At 34.1% G+C, this 21,494-nt stretch overlaps 1 protein-coding gene across 5 annotated transcripts in view; it reads left to right on the forward strand.

Moving 5' to 3' along the window:
- Positions 1–20,095, forward strand: part of LOC112454623 (centrosomin) — a 32,457-nt gene extending 12,362 nt beyond the window's left edge. For 2 of the 5 annotated variants that reach the window (XM_025016122.1, XM_025016121.1), the window contains exons 3-15: positions 8,730–8,998; positions 9,439–9,610; positions 9,761–9,900; positions 10,565–10,975; positions 11,325–11,546; positions 11,617–11,943; positions 15,382–15,489; positions 16,160–17,413; positions 17,608–17,895; positions 17,968–18,192; positions 18,273–18,473; positions 18,846–19,065; positions 19,230–20,095. In XM_025016122.1, the coding sequence (XP_024871890.1) occupies positions 8,730–8,998; positions 9,439–9,610; positions 9,761–9,900; positions 10,565–10,975; positions 11,325–11,546; positions 11,617–11,943; positions 15,382–15,489; positions 16,160–17,413; positions 17,608–17,895; positions 17,968–18,192; positions 18,273–18,473; positions 18,846–19,065; positions 19,230–19,441 (4,049 nt within the window). In that variant the 3' untranslated portion in view covers positions 19,442–20,095. Of the gene's footprint in view, positions 1–5,438; positions 5,649–8,729; positions 8,999–9,438; positions 9,611–9,760; positions 9,901–10,564; positions 10,976–11,324; positions 11,547–11,616; positions 11,944–15,381; positions 15,490–16,159; positions 17,414–17,607; positions 17,896–17,967; positions 18,193–18,272; positions 18,474–18,845; positions 19,066–19,229 lie in introns of those variants that run through there. The other 3 variants (XM_025016125.1, XM_025016123.1, XM_025016124.1) reach the window with 3 other exon arrangements.
- The last annotated feature ends 1,399 nt before the right edge of the window (positions 20,096–21,494 follow it).

Here is a 21,494-nt window from a genome sequence, read left to right on the forward strand (position 1 = left end):
ATATTGCAGAGCACGATAGGGTGACTCGATTATGTGGTTTTTTCCCCTGCACGCCTACCTTTATTGGTCATTTCCCTTAAGTAATTGAATCCCCCTCCGGTTCTATTCCAATTATGGTTGCAGATGTAACGTGCATGTGATGCTGTTGACCACACTTTCAATTATACTGCTCCTAGATAGCTACAATTTGTCCCGATCGCGAAATATTAGAGTTAATCTATTTTGATAGGCATTTATCTCTACAAGAATACATAAATTTCCTTATTATTTAACAGCAAATTATGGTGTTTATTATTTTTTATATGAATTTATTTGTAATAATAATTTAATCATTAATTCAATACTCTTCAAAAAAATTCAGAATTCATTAATAGATAAGTTTTATCTGTTTCTACTCTTGGAATTTAATTTATACTCTCTAAATTGAAAATTTGTCAAATTTTCTAATCAATCTTTACTAAAAAACATTAGGCAAAGCAAATATATAGTTACAGAGAGAATAAATGTAGATTAAAATTTTGTCGGAAGCAATAGAATTCGAAAACTCAGATTATTTTTAATTTACAAATATTTTTCGTACACGTTACTATTTCTACCTAACAATTGAATTTTACGGGTTTAATATCCAAATTTTTGATCGGCGCGCTTTGCCCGTCCAACACAAACATGAACTATTTTCGACGCAGAATCCATAAAGCGCGTTTCTCAGCCCACACGTTAAATATACCTTTTGTGATCAGACGCAAATGGATTTTTTAAATTTAGAATAACCTCGGTATTAAGATGCATTATCTTTCTTCTAAATCTTCTAATCGGAATAATTTTGGAATGAGTATATCTCCAGTTTTCATATTCAAGATAACGCATATATCCTCTCCGTACTTCCCATCCGCTCTCATATACAACGAACATTTGCATTCGTCCGTTCAGAGGCCACGTGAAAATGCATAGGAGGTCGCCGCTAATTTGTGTGCCGCGGTATACAGTTCGTTACTCCCATTCGCATGATCTGCATTTTCCGCCGTTAGCCAGCGATTGTTTGGCATTGTTATACGGAGATTTCGTATTGTGTATGGATCAGGGAGAATATCCTGCATCCCGCCAGGATAACTGTCCCGCACTGTCATTTATAGGCTTTATATTGTTAGCGAACCCACGGACCCGAGTTCAATACACTGCAAATACTTAATATACCTTTGCGCATTATACACTTTTATACATAGACATATTTTGTGAGCCATAGTGCGATAAATTTTTGAGGGAAAGTGAAGTATGATGCAACCTAATTTAAGAATAATGAGAAGAATGAGAACAGGAACAAGATCTACGTGTTACGCGTGTTTGATCTGGATGGAGCAGGATAGCGGAAGCTAAAGCTCATTTTTTATTTATATTTCTTAATTAAAAAGAAAGATATACGTAAGCACGTGACACCATGGCCGCGTAATTGTATCTCACGCCGTGGTGTGAGGCCAACGAACTTTCTCGCTCGCGGTTGTACTCGAGCGAACGACGAGTATAGTAACCGTGCGTCTCGCACTATGTAGGTACTTATCTGCCAATTTTTACGCTTCCGCGATCTCGTTCGTGAATCTGTCCAAGAAGACCGTCACTTTCGGAGAATCTGCTTGGTAAGAGTTGGCCTAGAGATCGATGTACAGAAAACTTGCGACACTATGTAAATTGTATATGCTGCATAAGATTAATTTTTAAAGTTACAAGTATACTAGCAGAGATAAATTTAGCAATACAATATGAATTTTAATGATCAATATAAATTATTTTAATAATTATTTAGTGATTTAATTTGATCTTTTCTCATATGGATTTAATCTTTTGATTAAAGTTTATGGATATTATATAAGAAGGCACTAATCTTAAATAAATAATTCAATGAAGTGTTGCTAATTTTTGTCAATGATATAATCGGCCGATATTAATATATCCTGGTTATATGATTCTCAAAGTTTTCATCTCAAATGTTTCAAATTTAAAGGGTTTGAAAGAGCATAACTGCTCGACCCAAATTTCATGATTTGTTCTACGTCATCGTAACAATCTAGCAGTGCTTAAATTATATCAATTGGACCACATCCGCACTTCGATTCGGTTCTCGAGGGGATCTAAAATGGTAAAATGGTCAAGGTCGAGTTGCATGTCGCTAAACGAAATTAGTGCATATAGGATATGGATGTCATTAATAACATTAGCTAGTCTTCTAATCCCGACCGAAATGATTGTTTGTATCATTGTCTGAAAAATGTCTGCCGCGATCTCGCGTTACAGGAAGCGAGCATTTATTTCGGGGGTCCAGAAACGTGTTCGTGACGACGTGGTAGGGGAAGAAGAACCACTCGAACGGTACAAACAAAGTAGCGAGACAGAGCGTGTATTTATTTCTGAAACACAGGAGAAAAATATAATTCCGCATTTATTTCCACACTGAGAGAAAGGTTTTGTTATTATGTGACCAACCAACATTTTTTGCTGCGAGAGCTAATTTTGCAATAATAGCAAAACTTTTGTTGCTATAGCAAAGTTTTGTTCAACTTTGCTATTCCCACAAAAGGTTTTGTTATTATTGCAAAATTAACTAGTTCTCGCAGCAAAAATATGTTGGTTGTTCACAGTATAACCTTTTTCTCAGTGCAGCTTCCTGTGGTTTAACTTGCAGAAAGAGTATTTTATTTTTAATTGTTTATAATTAGAAAAATGGTTTCCTATGTTTGAGAGCATATAATTCTTATTATCATTGGATACTCAGCGCAAAGTTTTATATTTATTGTTATATTCTGCATTGTGCATAAATATAAATTCTTTAAAATATACTTCATGAATTTTTACAATGTATTAATTTAGAAAATTACGAAAGCATTAGTATTAAAAGAACTCTAGGAGTTTCTTTTAATACTTTCATCAGATTTCGTTAAGTGACGGGTGGACCCAGTTATAATAATGATGATAATAATATGGATATGTTTAAGTTATAAAATACAAAAGTAAACAACATTAAAAAATCGAGAAGTTAAATGTTTGTTTCCAGAAAATAATCTGAAAAACTGTAATAATAATCTGTAAAACTGAACTGTTCTTCCTATACAAGCTTTTCTCTCTTGATTATTCTACATGACGCTTTGAGTTATGCAATATCCTGGTAAACTGAATTTTTCAACGTGACATTACATGCTTGGCGATGCAGACGTGTATTTCAACAGGATTTGTATTTTTAATATGTTATGAAATCACGCATGTAAAATTCAATTCTTGACTGATCGTGAGATGAACTCGATTTATCGTTCTGCAATCACATCCTGCCGATAAGCAGACGCCTAGTCTGTTAGGGTGTCACACATCGAGTGTCGTCGAGCCACTAACACGTGGCGTCGCGCCCTACTAGTAGCCGGGCTCTCGAAATAAATTGGCAATATCGTTTGTTTCTAATCTAGGTCTACCGTAGGAATTATTGGCCCGTTTCTCGTTACTCGGAGATGAGCGAGCCAAAGCCTCAGCTTCAATTTCGCGCTTTTACGAGAGAGAAGTGCCGGTCGTTCTAAGCCCAGCGCTCAATAAGAAACTATTTCGTGGATGATAGTAATGTAGGATGACTCATATATATTGTAATGTGATCATTGTAATGTGCCAGATGTAATGTATTAATAGGTATAAACTGCGGTATAATATGAGAACCCTAAATAACGTGTTCAAAAAAGCAAATTTTTTCATGAAATTAAATTGATAGTCTATTTTTTAAATTATGTTATAATTATAACAATTTATTTTGGTTTTTTATGACAAATTATATATAATTTGTCTATAAAATTAGTAAAATAAATTTGGTTAATTTTGCTTAATATCTGTCCGTGTTTGATCTATAGAAAGTCTATTAATTTATTTAAACTCGCATCGATTTTTCTATCAGGATACTAATAGTTTATTATTACTAGACCAATAGTCTAGAATTCTAAAATAGAATAACAAAAGTGATGAGATACAGCGCATTCGCTTTCATAAATATTCTCGTCGAGGCGAAATCGGGAGCAGCGTAAGGTCTTTGGTCGGTGGTTGAGATTTTAATTGCCGTTCGGGGACTGACCAGAGATCGGAGATCTGGAGAGAGCAACGAGTGGAGGCCCGCGGAGGCTGACCTGCCAAAATAAAGATAGTTTAAACCGTTCTGGCCTAAATGTGTCATCTATAAATACGTGAGCTCGCTCTCTCGCTTCGCGGTATCTACTCGCTGGCGTGAATCGATATTACAGTTGCATTTCTGCCGAAAATCGCCCATTGCGAAAACAACACGGCCGACCGACCGACCGATCAGACAGGAAATAGATTTGTTTTAGTGGGAGCACAAAGCTTTCGCGTCTCTTCTGCTCTTTTAAGTTCCCCAGGCTTTTTACGTCGGCTATTAAGACACGCGATGGCCTCCCCATCGATGACAGCTGAAAAACGAACTTATGCTTGACGTTACGACTGTATTAACTTTTGCGCCCATAACGAAATCCTCGCACTCGTAAAAATACCTTGCCTCGAGGAAAAGATCTGTCTGGAAAAGTTATTTTCTTTTGTTTTATTTATAAGTTCATATTTCTGCATATTATCAACGCGGAATATAAAATTTTAAAGAATGTAATATTTATTCTCATATAGTACGGTACAGTATAGGTACAATGAATATGATATGAATCGGATTTTAACGAAAAGACGTAATTAGAATTAGGATGCTGCAGCGGATAATCTTTGTCAGCTGTTATTCAACGCGACAGCATGATATTTTGGCTACGAATAGTATGGAGAACCTGTACATCGTTAATTAGGCAAGATGAATCATTCGTGTTCCACCGGAGACGTTCCACGTCTACATAGCTTGTACATAGCTAATTTCGATATAGATTTGTCGCAAACTTGCGATTATTGAACCACGTATTCATGCAAACATTTTAAATTGCTTTATATACTCTGGTATTTATTGCAGAAATGGTATTTTTTTTATTCTTAACTTTTTATTTTCAATCCTGAGCAGATATAACAGAATCTTTTATCACACTGTAATATAAAATATTGCTGTAATTAATAAAAATAAAGGAATACAAAAATCTCACATAAAATGATTTAAATTACTCTCTTATAAGTTTTTTAAAATTCTTTTTTTTTTACTTATTTATATTTGCAGATTTCTTTGTATCGCAAAATTAATAAAAATTTGTAGAAAATGTCAAATTTGTGAGAATTAGCCTCTTAAATGCCGAAGTAGTTTACCGCGAGTTAAAGGGCAGGATATTTCATTCATGCGTTTCAGAGGCGATCAATTGGAAAACGCACGTGGACGTCCGACCTTCGAGAAATCCATCTATATACGACACCTCAAACGCGCATTTAGAATATAATTTTAACCACAAGTTATAGCCTTGTATCTTCGGTGCTGCTTGTTGTTCTGTCGCAGTTAGTGTTTGTGCAGCCGTCGGGTGAGTCTCCTTTGTGGTGAGGCGAGATGTCCCGCTCGGTCCTGTCGCGATTTCGCTACGTTTAAAAATGTAACGACTTCAAAAACGCGCTTTTCGTGGAATGGGATGCGGTAGGTCGCAGCTGATCTTTTCTTCTCCCAGGGAATCTCGAGAGCGAGCCAGTAAGGATCGAAATCACGTTCGGTATGCTAGATGTTGAAGACTCATCTATTATCAATATATTATTGCTGATTAGAGTTGAATCGTTGTAGAGCGTGAGACGTGCACTGAATATTGATTCATCCCGATTTTGTGATTGCAATGCGATTGCTGTTAACGATACGTTCATAAATTGATGCGATCAAGTCGTAGACATATTGTAGCGAATATTGTAGCGCGACTGTTTGCTTTCTGTTTGCTATAGCAATTACTAGCAAGTGACAAATGAGGATAGCTTTAAAGATGCAATAGTATCTTCTCTTTGAAGAGAACGCGGAGAGAAGAAAAGAGAGAAGAAACGATCATTAACTCTTTCAAAGCTGAATGTGTGAGCTCACTACCGACCACTTACAAATTCTCGCAATTATCTGGTCTAGACCGCGTAGAGAAATTTTTATACGCAGTTTATTGTAATAGTTATTTTTAACGTAAGGTAAAAATAGCCAAACTTGTTATTTGCATTTGAATATATTTCTTTTCGTGCTCTAAAATTAATAAATTTATTTATTTATTTATTACGTTAAAAATAATTTTAAAAAATAATTGGCTTATAAAAAATATAAAGGGCATAGCAATATTTATTATTATAGAAAGTGATATATAAATATTGAATTTTCTTTAAAAGTGTAATAGGAAAAATATGTTATATATGCGCCAGATTTTCTTGGATGTTTGCGCTCCGAGAGTGTTAAAAAAGAAACTTTTTGGCGCTCGATGATGCGCCAAAATAATTTAATTTTAAAGGTGCATGGCAACGGCGCCGCCCGATCTTGCGAAGTGGATTTGGCATCGGTTAGATCTGCCTAGACAGACCGAAAATAGACTGATTGATTCGACAGATGCTTATCTGAAGAATATTCTAAAAATAGCACAACGTGTGTGTGAGATTTATTTAAAATATATATATACAAATTATAAGAATCGTTTATGCTATATTATACACTGTTGAAAAAGTTCGGAGAGTGATGCTATTAAAAATCGAATTTTACAGATAGACAAAATTTTATTTTTTAGTTTTCAATATACATTCCTTGCCTCTCTACACATGCCTGGCACCTTTCCTATAACCGCTCTGAAAAGTTGTGCAAAAGTCTTCTTTCACGAATTGTGTTTAGGATCGTTCTCACTCTGCTTTGAATTGCCTGCACATTCTCAAAACGAGTTTCTCTGAGGACCATTTTCAGCTTTGGAAATAAGAAAAAGTCAGCCGGGGCCAGATCCGGCTAGTGCGATGGGGATCACGGTAATCGATTTTTGAGACAAAAATCTAGTGACAATCAGCGAGGAATGAGTCGGAGCATTTTTGTCAAGTAGCAGGAAGAACTCTCCCGATTGGTAAACTACAAATCCGGTCTGACTCGGTGAATTCGCTTTAAAAGCTACACTGACTCTTTTATTAATGCATTTTTTTACTTTTTCTTCAATATATGGGTACCCGGGTACTCACGTACCTGCGTATCGTCAACATTTCACAAAATATCAATGAGTACCCGGGACTCATCGAATGACGTACCCGGGACTATATCGAATGACGTACAATTCGACATCGTGGCGACGCGACCGTGCTAAATTGATATCAAGCAACAAAGGTAAAATTGATATCAACATAAAATCTACTGAAAATTGTTTCTTATTATTACATCAAGGATAGGGATCTGAAGCGTCAAAAAACAATTCGCGGATTAATATAAAAATTTTTAACATTTAAGTCTTTAAATATCCGATTATTCGTTCATTAACAGAAAGGTTAATAGTCCGACCTAGCAGGACGAATTCTCGATCTCTTGCGAGTCGAAAAAGCGATCAACATCGTGAGTTTTACAGAAATATCTTGTTACGAGCCAGGCAATCATTTCCATGTGCAATTTTCATCATTTTGTACGTTTTCGGTTTTTTTTCACATTTAAAGCAAAACTTTATCGCGGTTCTGTTTTATTTCGAAAATTGTGACAACGCAAAAATATCTGACAAATTTTAAACGCGCACTGCACACGACTACCGAGTCGATGACGACGATAAAACATATGGTGGACTCGGGAGAGTCAGCTAGGAGGCTTCATTCATATTAACTAACCGTTATTGCGTCCGGAAATAAATCAATCCCTGAACTTTTAATAGATTGTGTACGTGGAATGAAAAAGAAATTATATTTCTACAGGGAATATAAATAATAAATTATATAGTATTTTTTTTTGAAACAAAAATATAGATTGCTAATTAGATGAAAGGTTCGTATATTGATAACGCACACTGGAAGCACGTGCTATTTTTGAAATAATTTCCCAGACAAGCGTTTAATAAACATATGTCAATAATTGTTTAAAATTTATAGAAATAATAGCTTAAGAATGTTTGTATTATATTTTTAAGAAATATTTTGTTAGGAAATAATATATTTTTTAGAGAATATTTTCGTAAAAAACTAGGCATTGAAAGTAACTGAATGATGTTCTTTTATTTGTATCGTTTTATTTTCGACATCGAGCGATCGAGCGAGGAAAATCGAGCATTTCAAGATGATTAATTTCGGGTTTAATGCGGCACATGTGGCATATCGTGGTTGCTCAAAATTCATACGGATTTCATCAGCACGTGTCGGAAATAATGCGGTCAGAGTTGGGAATTCGTGATTATTCGAATGACAGATAGAAAATTGTGCATGAAGGCGAAACTGGGATTACCCGCACCAGCTTTGCACGTGATATCGTCGCATTGCTCTCTTTTAAGGTACCGCGTGCAGGAAACGCATTGCCGGGACAATTTAATGTAAAGGATATGTATTCGAGGAATAAGTGAAGCAACAGATGTGTTAGCAATAATTATATGAACACTGTATTGTATAAATAATTTATAGTTTAGCCATTTGTTCGTGACGTCTTAAATTACGTTAGAAACATAAGAAATATTAATTAAATATACATGTGTGAGCAGAAATTATTATTTATATCTACAGAAGAATGTTTAATAATTTAATAGTAAAGTTCTAAAGTTCATTGCATATATTGTGTATGCGTATACATATATTTAACGAATTTAAGTTTATCGACAAGGAAATATCTGTTTCAGGTGAAAACACAAGAGCATATGGTGAAAATTCCTCCGAGGACAAAGACGGAACGACGATGGCGCGATCAGGAGATGGTGGAGGAGGCGGTGGAGGTGGAGTCGGTTACGGTAGAACCATGAAGGAGTACGAGGATGAATTGAGCAACCTGAAAAAGGAGAACTTCCAGCTTAAGTTGCGAATTTATCTGTTGGAGGAGGGAAACCCTGCAAGAAATGGCATCAGTAGTTTCTCCGACGAGGACGTAATCAAAACGAACGTAGAATTAAAGGTTGATTAATATTCAATGTACTAAAAAAAATAATAATATAGATGTTTCTATGTGATAATATAATCGAAAGAACAATTCTTTTTGAAAGAATTAATTGAACGTGTGGAATAAAATTTTTTTACAGTAGTTCTTTTGCACTTTTGTTTTCATGAAAGAGATTTAAAATATTTGCCAAATATGTTTGAGGTTTCCGTTTAACAAATTTTGTTGTAAACTATCTTTGTTTATATTTGTTTCTATGACATTGTCAATATCATAGCTTGTTTCGTCTCAATTCTTCTAGCTTGTTTTTATCATTGCAAGTTGTTCACTTTAGACGCGAATTTTTCGAAGGAAAAATTATTATGAACATAATTATATATTATATAAGACCTGTAAGTCTATATTAATTATTGCGATTTTATTGTTTATTGTGTTATTAACTAATCACTGGTGTTCAGGAAGAGTTGAAGAAATTGAGGAAGGAATTGATGGAGAAGCAGGTCCTGCTTAATCAGGCAGCCAGAGCTTTTAAATTATATGAGGAACAGAAAGCAGCAACTTCTCGTACTCAAGATCAATATCAGCAATCGCTTGAAAAAGAACGAGAAAAAGTAACCAAGCTTGAAAGAGGTAAGAGAACTTTTTTGTCTCGTTTTGTCTACTTCCTGATTATTGTGCAAATATTCAAATTTATTTTAGAATGTAATATAAATTTTATTTATTCTAATAGTTATTATTATTATTACGCCTCTATTATATAAATTCTTTCTGTTACCCCAGAATTAGCAGAGTATCGAGAAAGGGAACTAGATACATCCTCGTATTACAAGGAAACATTTGGCATCACTCCGGAACAGGCGTTAAAAAATGTAGAAAAGTTGCGACAGATGGAAGAACTGGTGGCTTCCCTCGAAGCAGAGGTATGCCCGTATAAAATATACCTTAATGATGATTAATATTGTTAATAAACTCTGTTTTATAAGAATATTTTAACTCTATCTTTTTAAGACAAAAAATTTAATCAATAATATTATAAATTACTTGTTAACTCTTAATAGTAATAAGAAAAAGTTTAAATATATAAAAGTTACGTATAATTACTAAAAAATAATATTTCTATATACATATAATACCTTTAAACAGAAAAATTACTTAAAAGTGATTTAATACATTATAAAAAGATGTCTAATAATTCGTATTAAACAGGATTTAATTAATAATTTATTCGGAATTTTATAGACGTTCTTATTCTAAAAATGTTAGTTTCTCCAGTTTATGATAGTCTTTCTAAATGAGAGTAGTATATTATCAGCTTTTGTTTCTTTTCCTTACCGCGAGTTGAATATTGATCATTTCCACAGTGCCGAAAGAAACTAGGAAAAGTTAGGAAATTTTTATTACGCGATGACTTGATTTACGCTATAACTCGAATTCATTGACAAAACATATAGTTTTATGATACATGATTAATAAGTTCTACGTGCTTGTTTGTTCGATGTTTACGATTGTATAATAATGTCTATAAAAAGAAAATGGCACGCGCGAGTGGGAGAATTTATAATATACGTGACGTTTGCGGTTTAGGTGAAACAGATAACCGGCAGTCTGGAAGAGGAGCGCAATTGGGCACAGGAACTTGAAAACGAGAGGGATCAGTTCAGAGAGCGATTAGACACGGAAACGCGGCTGCGGGAGAAGCAGGACAATGATCGAGTGCGAAATATCGAGGAACTGTGCGATGAAGTGAAGGAGCTGAAGGACCAGTTATTCAAGAAGAATTCAATCGTGCAGCAATACGAGAACGATCTTGCCGAACGGGACAGATTGCTTAAACAGAAGAGCACATTGTTGGAAGAAAGGTGTCAGGCATATGAGGAGATCAGCCAGGTTTCCGAAAAAAGGAAAAAGCAGATCATTCAATTGAGGGCATCTGTAAAAACACGCGATGACGCCCTCACAGAGATCAACAATAAGCATCGAGCGTTGCTATCACAGGTGAAGTAAATCGATTTTTATTTTTTGAAATAAGATATATATATTAGTGCTAGGAAAATTTATTGAATCTTGAGACATTAATCGTTTTGATACAATCATAATCTGGCATTACTATTCTTTTTTTTTTCTTGACGCTAAATATCTTATTCTTTATTTTTGACGTTATTGATAATAAGTATACATATAATAAATCTAGTTTTAGAATAAATGATTTTAATGAAAAATATATACTGATAATACAGCTGTAGAAGCTCTCAAATTTATCTGTGTTAAAAGTTACATACCAGGTTTTTTTATTATACTTATATCTATTATATCTGTTGTAACTTATATTTATTGTACTTTGTAGTGCGAAAATAATTATGGCAAGCGTTCGCCACCTAGTAGTCCCTCAGCTTTAGTTTCGTTGACAAACGATTATCTATCACCATTTACGGGACAGAAAGTATCTTATGTACAAAGTACAACAAAGCATGATGGTTCTTATGATTGTGAATCGAGTAAAGAAAGAGCGACGAGTTTGAGTTCACCACTCGGCAGAGATTCCAAGGAACTCAAGAATCTTATAAAGGTTAATGAAATATTTATTGCCTGTTTTGCTACAAGGTAATCTGGTCTTATCAAAAAGAATTTAATTGCAGGAACTGGAAGAGAGGGACAATAAATTAAAACAGCACGAAGATACTAGAAAGCAGTTGATATTAAAACTGTGCAACGCCCAGAAGCAGGCAGAAAATTCAGAGCAAAAATTGAAAAAACTGGAGGTCGAGTATAAGAAGGCCATTAGAGCGATACAAGGCTTTATGGAGCGCGAGAAACACAGGCGAGATACGGATTCCCACCAAGAACGGCAGATCATGGAACTAGATTCGGAGTTACGCAAGAGAAGAAACAGCCACAGTCCCGTCTCGTTGAAGGATCTCAGCGTTAAGAACGTGGACGATATTGAAAACGAATCCTGCAAACAGGTCAATATTGCGATTCATCTCTAATCTTGTTTGCCGATCTCTACGTTTCAGAATTGTACATTTGACAACTCAACCTTTTGAAAGATTTATGCGATGCTTATCTTTAAATATTATTTTAAATCCTGAAACGTAGAGACACGCTTTGATTGCCGAGAAGCACGATTGAACAGCTTGAAATATCGGAAGTTTCTCTCTTCTTTTCAGAATCGCTAAATTCATCTAACTTCTGTTTCTCCTTTTCTGCTCTATGCCATCGTTATTATGATTGCATGATTTTTGTTGTTTTTTAACTATCTCGCTTGACAACCGTTTTTCTTGCAGTGCATGAAATGAGATTTACTATGTGGTACTTTATTTTAAATATTTTTGACTATATCTTGTACTTTTCACTTTTTATTTATACAAGGTAATTTTTTATTATTTTTTATGATATATAAGATGTAATCAATGCGATGTACTAGATAAATTTTAACAATTCATATTTTGGACATTGTTTATTGTAGTTTATTTCAGCAATTGTATTCAAAATATGCCATAACAGACACGATTACACTTTATTATACATAGGAATTTGTGCATTTGTACAATTTTATAGTTTATTTGCACAATATTAATGTTTTAAATGTTGTAAATATTTAATAATTAACTTTCAAATTAACTGTTTCTTTAGGGCATAGCTTTTTATTAACGTTTCAAAATTCTCACGATAGCATTACATGATTTCATTCTAATATATTTAATGGTATTTAATTAATATAATAAATAATAGGACTCTTTTTATAGAGTCTACTATTTCTGAGACATGAAATCTTATAGGTATATTCACTTGAGTTTACTGCATTGAGGATAAAAAAGTCTCTGAGATCCTTTATAGTCTTCACTGTAAAAGATTCTTTATTAGAAAAATGTATTAATTGTTTCAACATCTTTTTATACTCAAATATAAAATATCAAATGATATGTCAAATTCCAAACAAAATTGTAAAATTGCATCTTTTTGTTTAATCTTTATTTACATACTTTAGTGAATTGCTTACATATTTTTTTCAGTTATTTATTTAAACTTTCTTAAACCTTATAACCTTCCGTAAAATGTAAAAGAACAATTTTGCAGAGTTTATATCGCATATAGAAATTTGAATTATTCCATCTAAATTTATTAGAAAAGGGTGTCATCAATCTTAGGATATCTAAAAAATTGTGTAAAAGTAATAGAAAAATATCAGCATAGGGTTAAATAATTAGAATCCAAAATAAAGGAAAGAATTTGAATTCTATAAATATCTATAGAACCAACTACTGCTTCCTTAATTTTTCTTATTACTTTTTATTTCTTATTACTTTCATATCACATATCTCTTCCATAATTCTTATTAGTCTTCTTTTTCCTTTACTTTTGTCTTATAAAACGTTTTCGTGTGCGTTTTACAATTTCTTGTCAATATTCTAAAGTTTTCTAAGGAGCCTGTGGGTCAGAGAAAGATTTTGGAGGCATTAAACGCGACTCTCGTTTGGTATCTCGGGAATACCGTGCGGGAAGACGCGGTCGTCGTCTATTAATAGAGCCGCCGCCTCTTCTCGCGACTTCTTACGGTCTATGCATCGCGATACGCGGCAGTCCTCATACGAATACTTATCTCGACCGATCAGCCGCCGCAGCCCGCGGCAGCGCCGAACGAATAATATAATACAAAGAATACAACAACACGAGATAGATCCGTCGCCGATCGTCCAGCTATCTCGACGATATCACGAGAGAACGACTCGCGTTTGTACGCTCCGAAAATAGCGCGCGATTGCTAACTCTTAACGTAGCATAGCGGGAGGAAGTTGTTACTTTGCTCTACACGTCGAATAAGTTAAGGGAGCACAAAGAGATAGCCAAAGAATTTGTGAAAAATAAACAAATTATATATTAAAAACAATTTAAATAGAAGAGTGAAGAAATTTTGTTTGTATAATTGCGCTTCATGGAAACTGTAGCGATTCAAAATTAGCTAATAATTAGAACCAGATGCATAGGTAACTTATATTGGCATAGTTTTTACGCTAACGGATATTCACCAGTGCTGATCGCACTAGCACTGACGTAGAGTATCTATTCGCGAGTTGATTGATCAATCGCTGTTTTCGTTGCTGCTTTCCGGTTGAGTTAAAAGTTCAACGACAATTAAATATGTTCTCTTGTCTGTGCGCCTCAGTGCGAATGGAGGTAGGTATAGTGTCAAGTGTTGTTGTTGTTGTGAGTGCTGTCTTTTTCAGTATCTTCTTCAAAGGATACTTGTCGTGCTTAGCCAGGCTTTATAGATTTCCTCTCTGCTTTGCAGCGTGCTCTTTCAGCCGTACATATTACAGAATAATCTGAAAATGATTTAAATTAAAAAGTTAATAAAGTCAATAATTTTTATTGAGTTATTTAGATAAATATTTTTTATTAAATACTTTTGATGGATTAAAAATCTTAAGAAATTAATTAACATACATTTTATAATATACAATTTTACATTATTCGTGTTCTATAATTTGATTAGTCTTATTGTTAATATCAGCATTTTTAAGTTTATATGAATATAGAAATTTTTAAAATGTGTAATATTGATGATGGAAAATAGACAAAATAGATATTTGATGTTGAAAATGAAGAAGATTAATAATCTCGAGTTAAAAAGAAACAGATTTTCTAAATTTATTAAGTAATCTATGATTTAAAGAGCATTCTGTTCAAACATTTAATTTTATACATATATTCATAGCTTATTAAAACATGCATGTCCCATATAATACATTTTTATTCACGTAAACGAAATCAAATAACTCTGATATGAGTTTATCTTTTTTACTAAAATAGTTACAATTTTAATTTACAATTGTAAGAGTTATTTAAGTACGATTGTAAAATTAACACAAAACAAGTGATGATTTATGACAACTTACATGACAAATGTTTTTATTGATGGAAGACTATATTGCTTTAATAAGCTAAATCATATTTTTTTAAGTTATTTTATTCGCAAATTATTAAAGACGAGAAAATTTGTTATTATATTCTTGTACAGTAGAAGCAATTATTTTTGAAGTTTCTTTTACTAGATAAGTCTCAGAATGGCATATTTATTTAGTAAAGAAACAGGAGAAATTATAAGAAATGTGTTTCCCTTTTAGGCACCGGCGATTGTCACACTCGTACCGCCGCGATGTTGGTCTAAGAAAACGAAAAGTTAAATTATTGTAACTGTTCTCCTGCATAAGAATGTATAACTTGCATGTAATGTCTTTGCATTTTTTTCTCATCACTTCTCGAAAGCTTGGTTCTTACATTATACACATGAATTTTATATTTAATTGTAATCAAAATTATATATATTTGAATAAAGCAGTTTTCCAGTGAACCTAACGTTTTGAGTTTTATTGATATGGAACAACACTTTATGCTTGCAGCAACGTTTCGAAGAAATGGAAAGCAAGATTAGCGACCTGCGAGACCAAATCGAGACAATAAAAGCTGAAAAGAATCTCTTGGAAAAACGGACGCAAGTCGAATTTAACGTATGTCATAATGCAAATATAATTTCTTATTTATTGCAATTTTATTAATTATAATTTGCAGTTACGATATATTTGTATGTACATATAATAATAAAATAATAACTAATCTCATAAATAAGTGAATGACATTATATTATCGGCTTTTTAATTAAATTTTATGCTTATTAATTATATTGTGTTCATTATCTTTTATATTTCTCTTTGGTGTTTATATAACTAGTAATTTATTGCATAATTATGCAAATATAAAATAGAAGAGTTCAACAGGAAATATATTATATTTTATTTTAAATAATAATAACGTTAAATAGAATATTGATTTAAAGACGAAGCGCTAAATGTTAAATTTAAAAAGCAATATATAAATTTATATAGTATATTTGTAGTAACTGTAATGATATACTTAAATTTTTTTGTTATTGTTGTAACATCTTATATTGTTTATTCAAATAAATTACAAAAGAATACATAATTTACACATGATATACTAATTTTAATTGATATCTATGCAACAGACATGACAGTACAATTTTTAATTAATTTTTAATTTATTACATTACTATATTTTTATTTGTATATTTGTTTTTTAAAATAAAACAATTTAAAAAATATAAAATTATAATTTATTTTGGTACAGATGAAATAAACTTATTTCTTTTTCATTTTATAGGAATTCCAAGTTCGTCTTCTCAATAAGGAGCAAAAGATTAAGGTCCTGGAGATGGAGAAGCAGATTGTTACAGAAGATTTGAAAAACAAAACTGCTCAACTCGATAACCTCAGGCATGTCGACGAGATGAACGGTGTGGATGCAGTTACCACCACCAATTATCGTGACGATACTCTGCGAAGGGAAGATCTGCTCGAGCAGTTGAATCAGCGAAATGTCGAGGTCGAGGAGAAGAATCGCAAGATTGAACAGTTGACGAAGGAATTGCATGCGACGACTCAGAATCTGCAGATGTTGATTAACACAGAACTCTGGAGCAAGAACAAGGAGATCGCCAAGCTGCACAATCATATGACAGCATCGTGTAGTCATGACAGGAACCGTAATAAGCCCGAGATTGTCCAGGAAGTTGATAGCAGCTTGCAGTTAACAAATCTGATTCACGAGTTGAATGAAATCGGTGTTAAAGTAAATTTCACGAATGACATTGTTCAACTCGATTACATTAACGGGGACGAAACGGTGGACGTGAAGACTTTAAGCGAGAGCGTTCAGAGGCTGACGAGTCAGCGAAATGATCTCGAAAAAGAAGTGGATTATCTCAAGTGGCTGAAGCTCGTGTCGAAGCCCGACATCGCCGCGGAAATCGATGGTTGTGGCAACGAGACGGAACGGGCGAAGAAGTACTGCGAGCTACTGCGCACGCATCTGAAGGACCTGGTGAAGTTCATGAAGGAGATGCTCAAGAATACCGATCGTGCGGACACTATTGGTACCGAGCACAAGAAAATCGTGCTCGATGTTCTGCTCAGCTCCAAAATACTGTCGGATGATTTTGTGCGCGCTCTTGAAGGTATGAGCGTGGAAGACGGTGGTGCGATCGTGAACGATAGGATCGATGGTTCCGTGAAAAGGAGTCGGTCCGACAACGTCGTGGAGACGTCGAAAAATCAGGCGTCGCAGTCGGATTCAGAAACGTTCTCGGAACCCGATCGGACCGTCTCCATGGCCAGAATCGGTCTGCAGGAAAAGCAATACAAGAACCTGTGCCGTCCCAGATTCACGAAGTACACCAAGACCCGCAGCGACTCCGAGGACTCCGCGGATTATGTGCCTTATCATAAGACCTATCAGAACGACCTTGATCTGGACGCGAGCCACCAGATACAGGAGCTGAAGGAAACGAATAACATGTTGTATTCTGAACTTAGCGCTCTAAGGAATGACTTGATCACAAAAGCTTCTTTCGATTGTGTAAGTGTATTTGTATATTTTTAGGTCAATAATTACCCATGCTTATTAACACGTTAAATAAATATTATTTTAAAACTAATTTTTAAAGCTAAATTATAAACTTTTAATTAAAAATTGAATTAATTTGTGATATAAACATCCCATTAATTTAGGAATTTATAAATGATTCAATTTACAAAAGCTGAATTTTATAGGTAATCGATGAAAAATTAACGCCATTTATCACGAAGTTGGAGAAATCGCAAAGGTTTTGTGAAAAGTTACAAGTTTCTTTGGAGAAGAGGATACACGAGTTCCATACGTTGAGAAAGGAGAACAAGCAGAATAGCGTTCGCAAGATGCAATTGGAGAAAAAGATCAACGATGTCGAACAAATGGCGAGCGAAATTACCAAACAGAAAGCTGAATTTTTGCAGTACAAGGAAAACACCGATAGAAAGACTACGGAAACTCTTTTGATACTCAATAAAGAGAACGAATCGGTGAGTGCGTACTGCTTGTTTACACTGGTTATGAAAATGGTTACAAAACTTTAATTATCTGATCCATTTCAGTTGCGAGCGAGAATTAAACAGCTAGAGGATGAAACGGAAACCGCCAAGACAACCATATCCACTCTTAGAAAAGAACTGGACCATCTCACTCTTTCGCATAGTCAAATACTCGTGGAGAATACCAAGTTGACGAACGACAAGTTAAGACTTGAGCAAGATATAAGGAAAATGGAAAATCGATATGACGTGACTGTTCGTTCGCTGCACGATAAATTCAGCAAAGAGGTAAGCGAATCTGCATTAGTTCATGAAAGTGTTTCCCGGTGTGTGCCATTACTAATATGTGATGTAACGTCGTCGCATAGATATGCGATCTCAATCAGATCAACGAATCGCATAGAGCAAGAGTGCAAGAACTCGAAACGGCGAATAAAGAATTTAGGAGACACATGGCGGTGTGCGAGGCTAGCGATTCGGCGGCGAGCTCGAGCGGCGTATCGTCGATACCTACGGACGCCACGCTCAAGCAAACTTGCGATATTCTGCAGGAATATCAACCTTATAACGTTAGTTCATTTTCTAGTGTTGAATGTAGCTGTCTGTTGTTAAGCTTCATTTGTAGATCGTATTATATTAAAAATGGACAAGTGCAAGTCGCGAATTATAATAATTGATACATATCATGATACTTCAAGAAACTTTCTAACAATTGCATGTGACGCTAAATAGCATGCACACTTTATTTAATTTAAATATTGCACATTAAAAATAAATTGCTGTTACATTTATTAATTTAGCATAAAGATTTATGTGATTGCATTTGTGATCAGTTTATATTATAATGAGTTAAGCATATTTTATAATAAATTTTATATTGCGCACTTCTTTGTTTAAAACATTTAAGTTTCCGTGATCGTGATTTCTACAATTTATTACAGGTCTCGCAATTTTGGCAACTGACGAATTACTCTGCACTTGGAGGACGCAGTAAATCCAGTTGTTCGCCAGATTTGGGGATAGAAAGCGACGCTGCCGTTAATACAATGAGACCTTTGAAAGACACATTAAAAATCACAGAATCTATGACTAACTTATTGAGCGACGAAGACGGTAGTAATCACAGAGATTCAAACAGTGAAAGTCCATTACCGATAGAAGGTGCGTTTCAAAATGCTTTAAAAAACTTGTTATTAATCTCTTCTCTCTTATTATATTTCTTATTTTTGAAAACTCTTAATTTAAGGTTAATTAGTCTTATTTAATAATACTTGTTTTTTAATTTACTTTAAAATGATAAGTGATTTTGTAATTATCTTTTACAGGTCTTGAAGAGGTTGAAGCTTTGAAACAGGAGAATGAAGCATTAAAGCGAAGACTGATGAAAACTCGGAAAGCATTGGAGGATACGTTTGAGCACTTATCGGCCTCAAACAAGAACAAGAAAAATGTTGAAAAGGCGATAATAAAGCAACTTATGGTCACAAGAAGTATCCTCAAAAAGACGAGGACATACGACGAACCTTCGGACAACTAACTAACAGAGATTACAGACTGACTGACTGATTAAAAAAATATTATGCACGAAGTGTGAAAAAAGGGAAGTAGAACATAGGAAAGTTGTTACTCGTTGAATTGTGTTTCTCATAGATTAATTGTTCATTCAATGTATCGTGTTTTATCTGCGTTTCTCATTTATCTCTTCTCACATTTTTTTGAGGTGAGAGAACTAACGATACATATCGGTACAAAAAATTGCAATACTCAGTAATACTGTAATACTAGGAATTACGTGTTACAAAATTTTTAAACGGAAAAGATTTCTAAGTGACAGATATTTTCATACGAACACAGAAATAAACTGTTTTCAAAGAATATAAAAAAAAAAAACGAAACGAGAGCTTAAGATGGATTTGTATATTGAGATTTGTATATATTTATACGGGATACGCGGATGATATTTTTGACATTTTTGTAGATTTTCTTTTTTTCACTGTGGAAAAGACCTTCAAATGCTGAATACGGCGCGAATGCCGATATTAGAGTCTGTCTTCGTTTGTTGACGTATTTTGCTTTATGAATAACAGAAATTCGCAATATGTGTGTATATATAATTAATAATTATCTCATATATCGTTATGTAGCATTTGTACATAATCACCATGAATAAAGTGCCATTGATATGCAGGAGTTTATGTGTTAATCACAAATGCATGTTCTTGACGTACGTCGTGTTAATTATATTACGTTTAGCGTCTCGAATTTCTGTTCTGTTCTCCTTTTCGCCATCGATGTCCTATGTCTCTCGAGGCGGTTTATTCGCCGCGTGCGAATAAATACTTGAGAATAAAAATGAAAGACCGTGGCACAGCGAGATTAAGATTATGATAGAATTTTTATTATCACTCCATGACTAGATAATAATATAAAGATCCGTAATAACTCATAGTGATGTGAAGTGTACGAACTGCGCCAGACACGCGAATTCCTTCGACCGCACATCCGGCGAGGAGCGGAGAGAAATACTGTATGTACAACATTAATCTTTCTTATAAGTCTAATATACCTTTCTTACCGTCTTTCCTTCCGTTCGCGATAATCCCACCCGTTGGTAGAATGTATATGAGAGCATGTAAGACAAGAGGAGGCGTGATGGGGGATGGAGAGAGCTGGGAGCCAATACCGAGATATATACAATTCTACAGTGACGTTTTTGCGCTTCTATCGCTGCTGCCGCTCGTTTTGCCAGCATGCTATTTAATAATAATATGAGACCATATTTGGATTAATCAACTTATTACTGTTCCATTTTATTACGAAATTCTGTTCTATATTACGAAATTATTTAATGTTGCAAAGTGCCACTAAGCGTGTCTCTTTTAATATACTCAGTGTATTACGTTTATTTAAAATCTCTGTAAAAATCTGAAATTTATTTTTGTAATATTCTTAGTAGAGGTAATATAATCTATAAAAATATTAGAAGAATTATGATAATACATAGTAAACTGAGATGTTTTATCGTGCTTGTAACTTGTGAAGATGTTAAAGATGACAGTTAAAAAGATACAAAAGCAATCAACTTGTTAATCCAAGCGAGACTCGTATTACTATTGCATGCATTTTGCCTAAGATTTATCGTACATTCAAGTCGTTCAATTTATCTCTCTCCTGTTTTGATTATCAACATATTTTGCGACTTACGACTCGAGAGAACGATTTTCCAATTTCTCCTCTGTATACACAATGACGAGTCACAAGTTATTATTAGTCGACGGCTTACGTGACCTCGTGGTCAATCAGCAGCGAGGTGCAGTTCGAAATTTATAATTTTGATCATTACACAGATCGGCGCGCAAAAATAGCAATAAGAATGTACAAGATCGCGCAATTCTGCTCGAAGATTGTGTTTGACTTTGCATTCGCTTTTCAGATTTCGAATTTGTGTCAGATATAATAATAATTAAAGCGTGTCCACGATGGAGTAATACGGACAATACGTGTCTGAAAAAAAGCGTTTGCAAGTATGTCAATTAAATTGCAAATATTGTTTAACGTAAACATCACTGTGCACGTTGAGACTTTTGCAC

Source organism: Temnothorax curvispinosus, unplaced genomic scaffold (assembly GCF_003070985.1).
Source record: "Temnothorax curvispinosus isolate PA1 unplaced genomic scaffold, ASM307098v1 QBEX01005182.1, whole genome shotgun sequence".
Lineage (NCBI taxonomy): Eukaryota > Metazoa > Arthropoda > Insecta > Hymenoptera > Formicidae > Temnothorax > Temnothorax curvispinosus.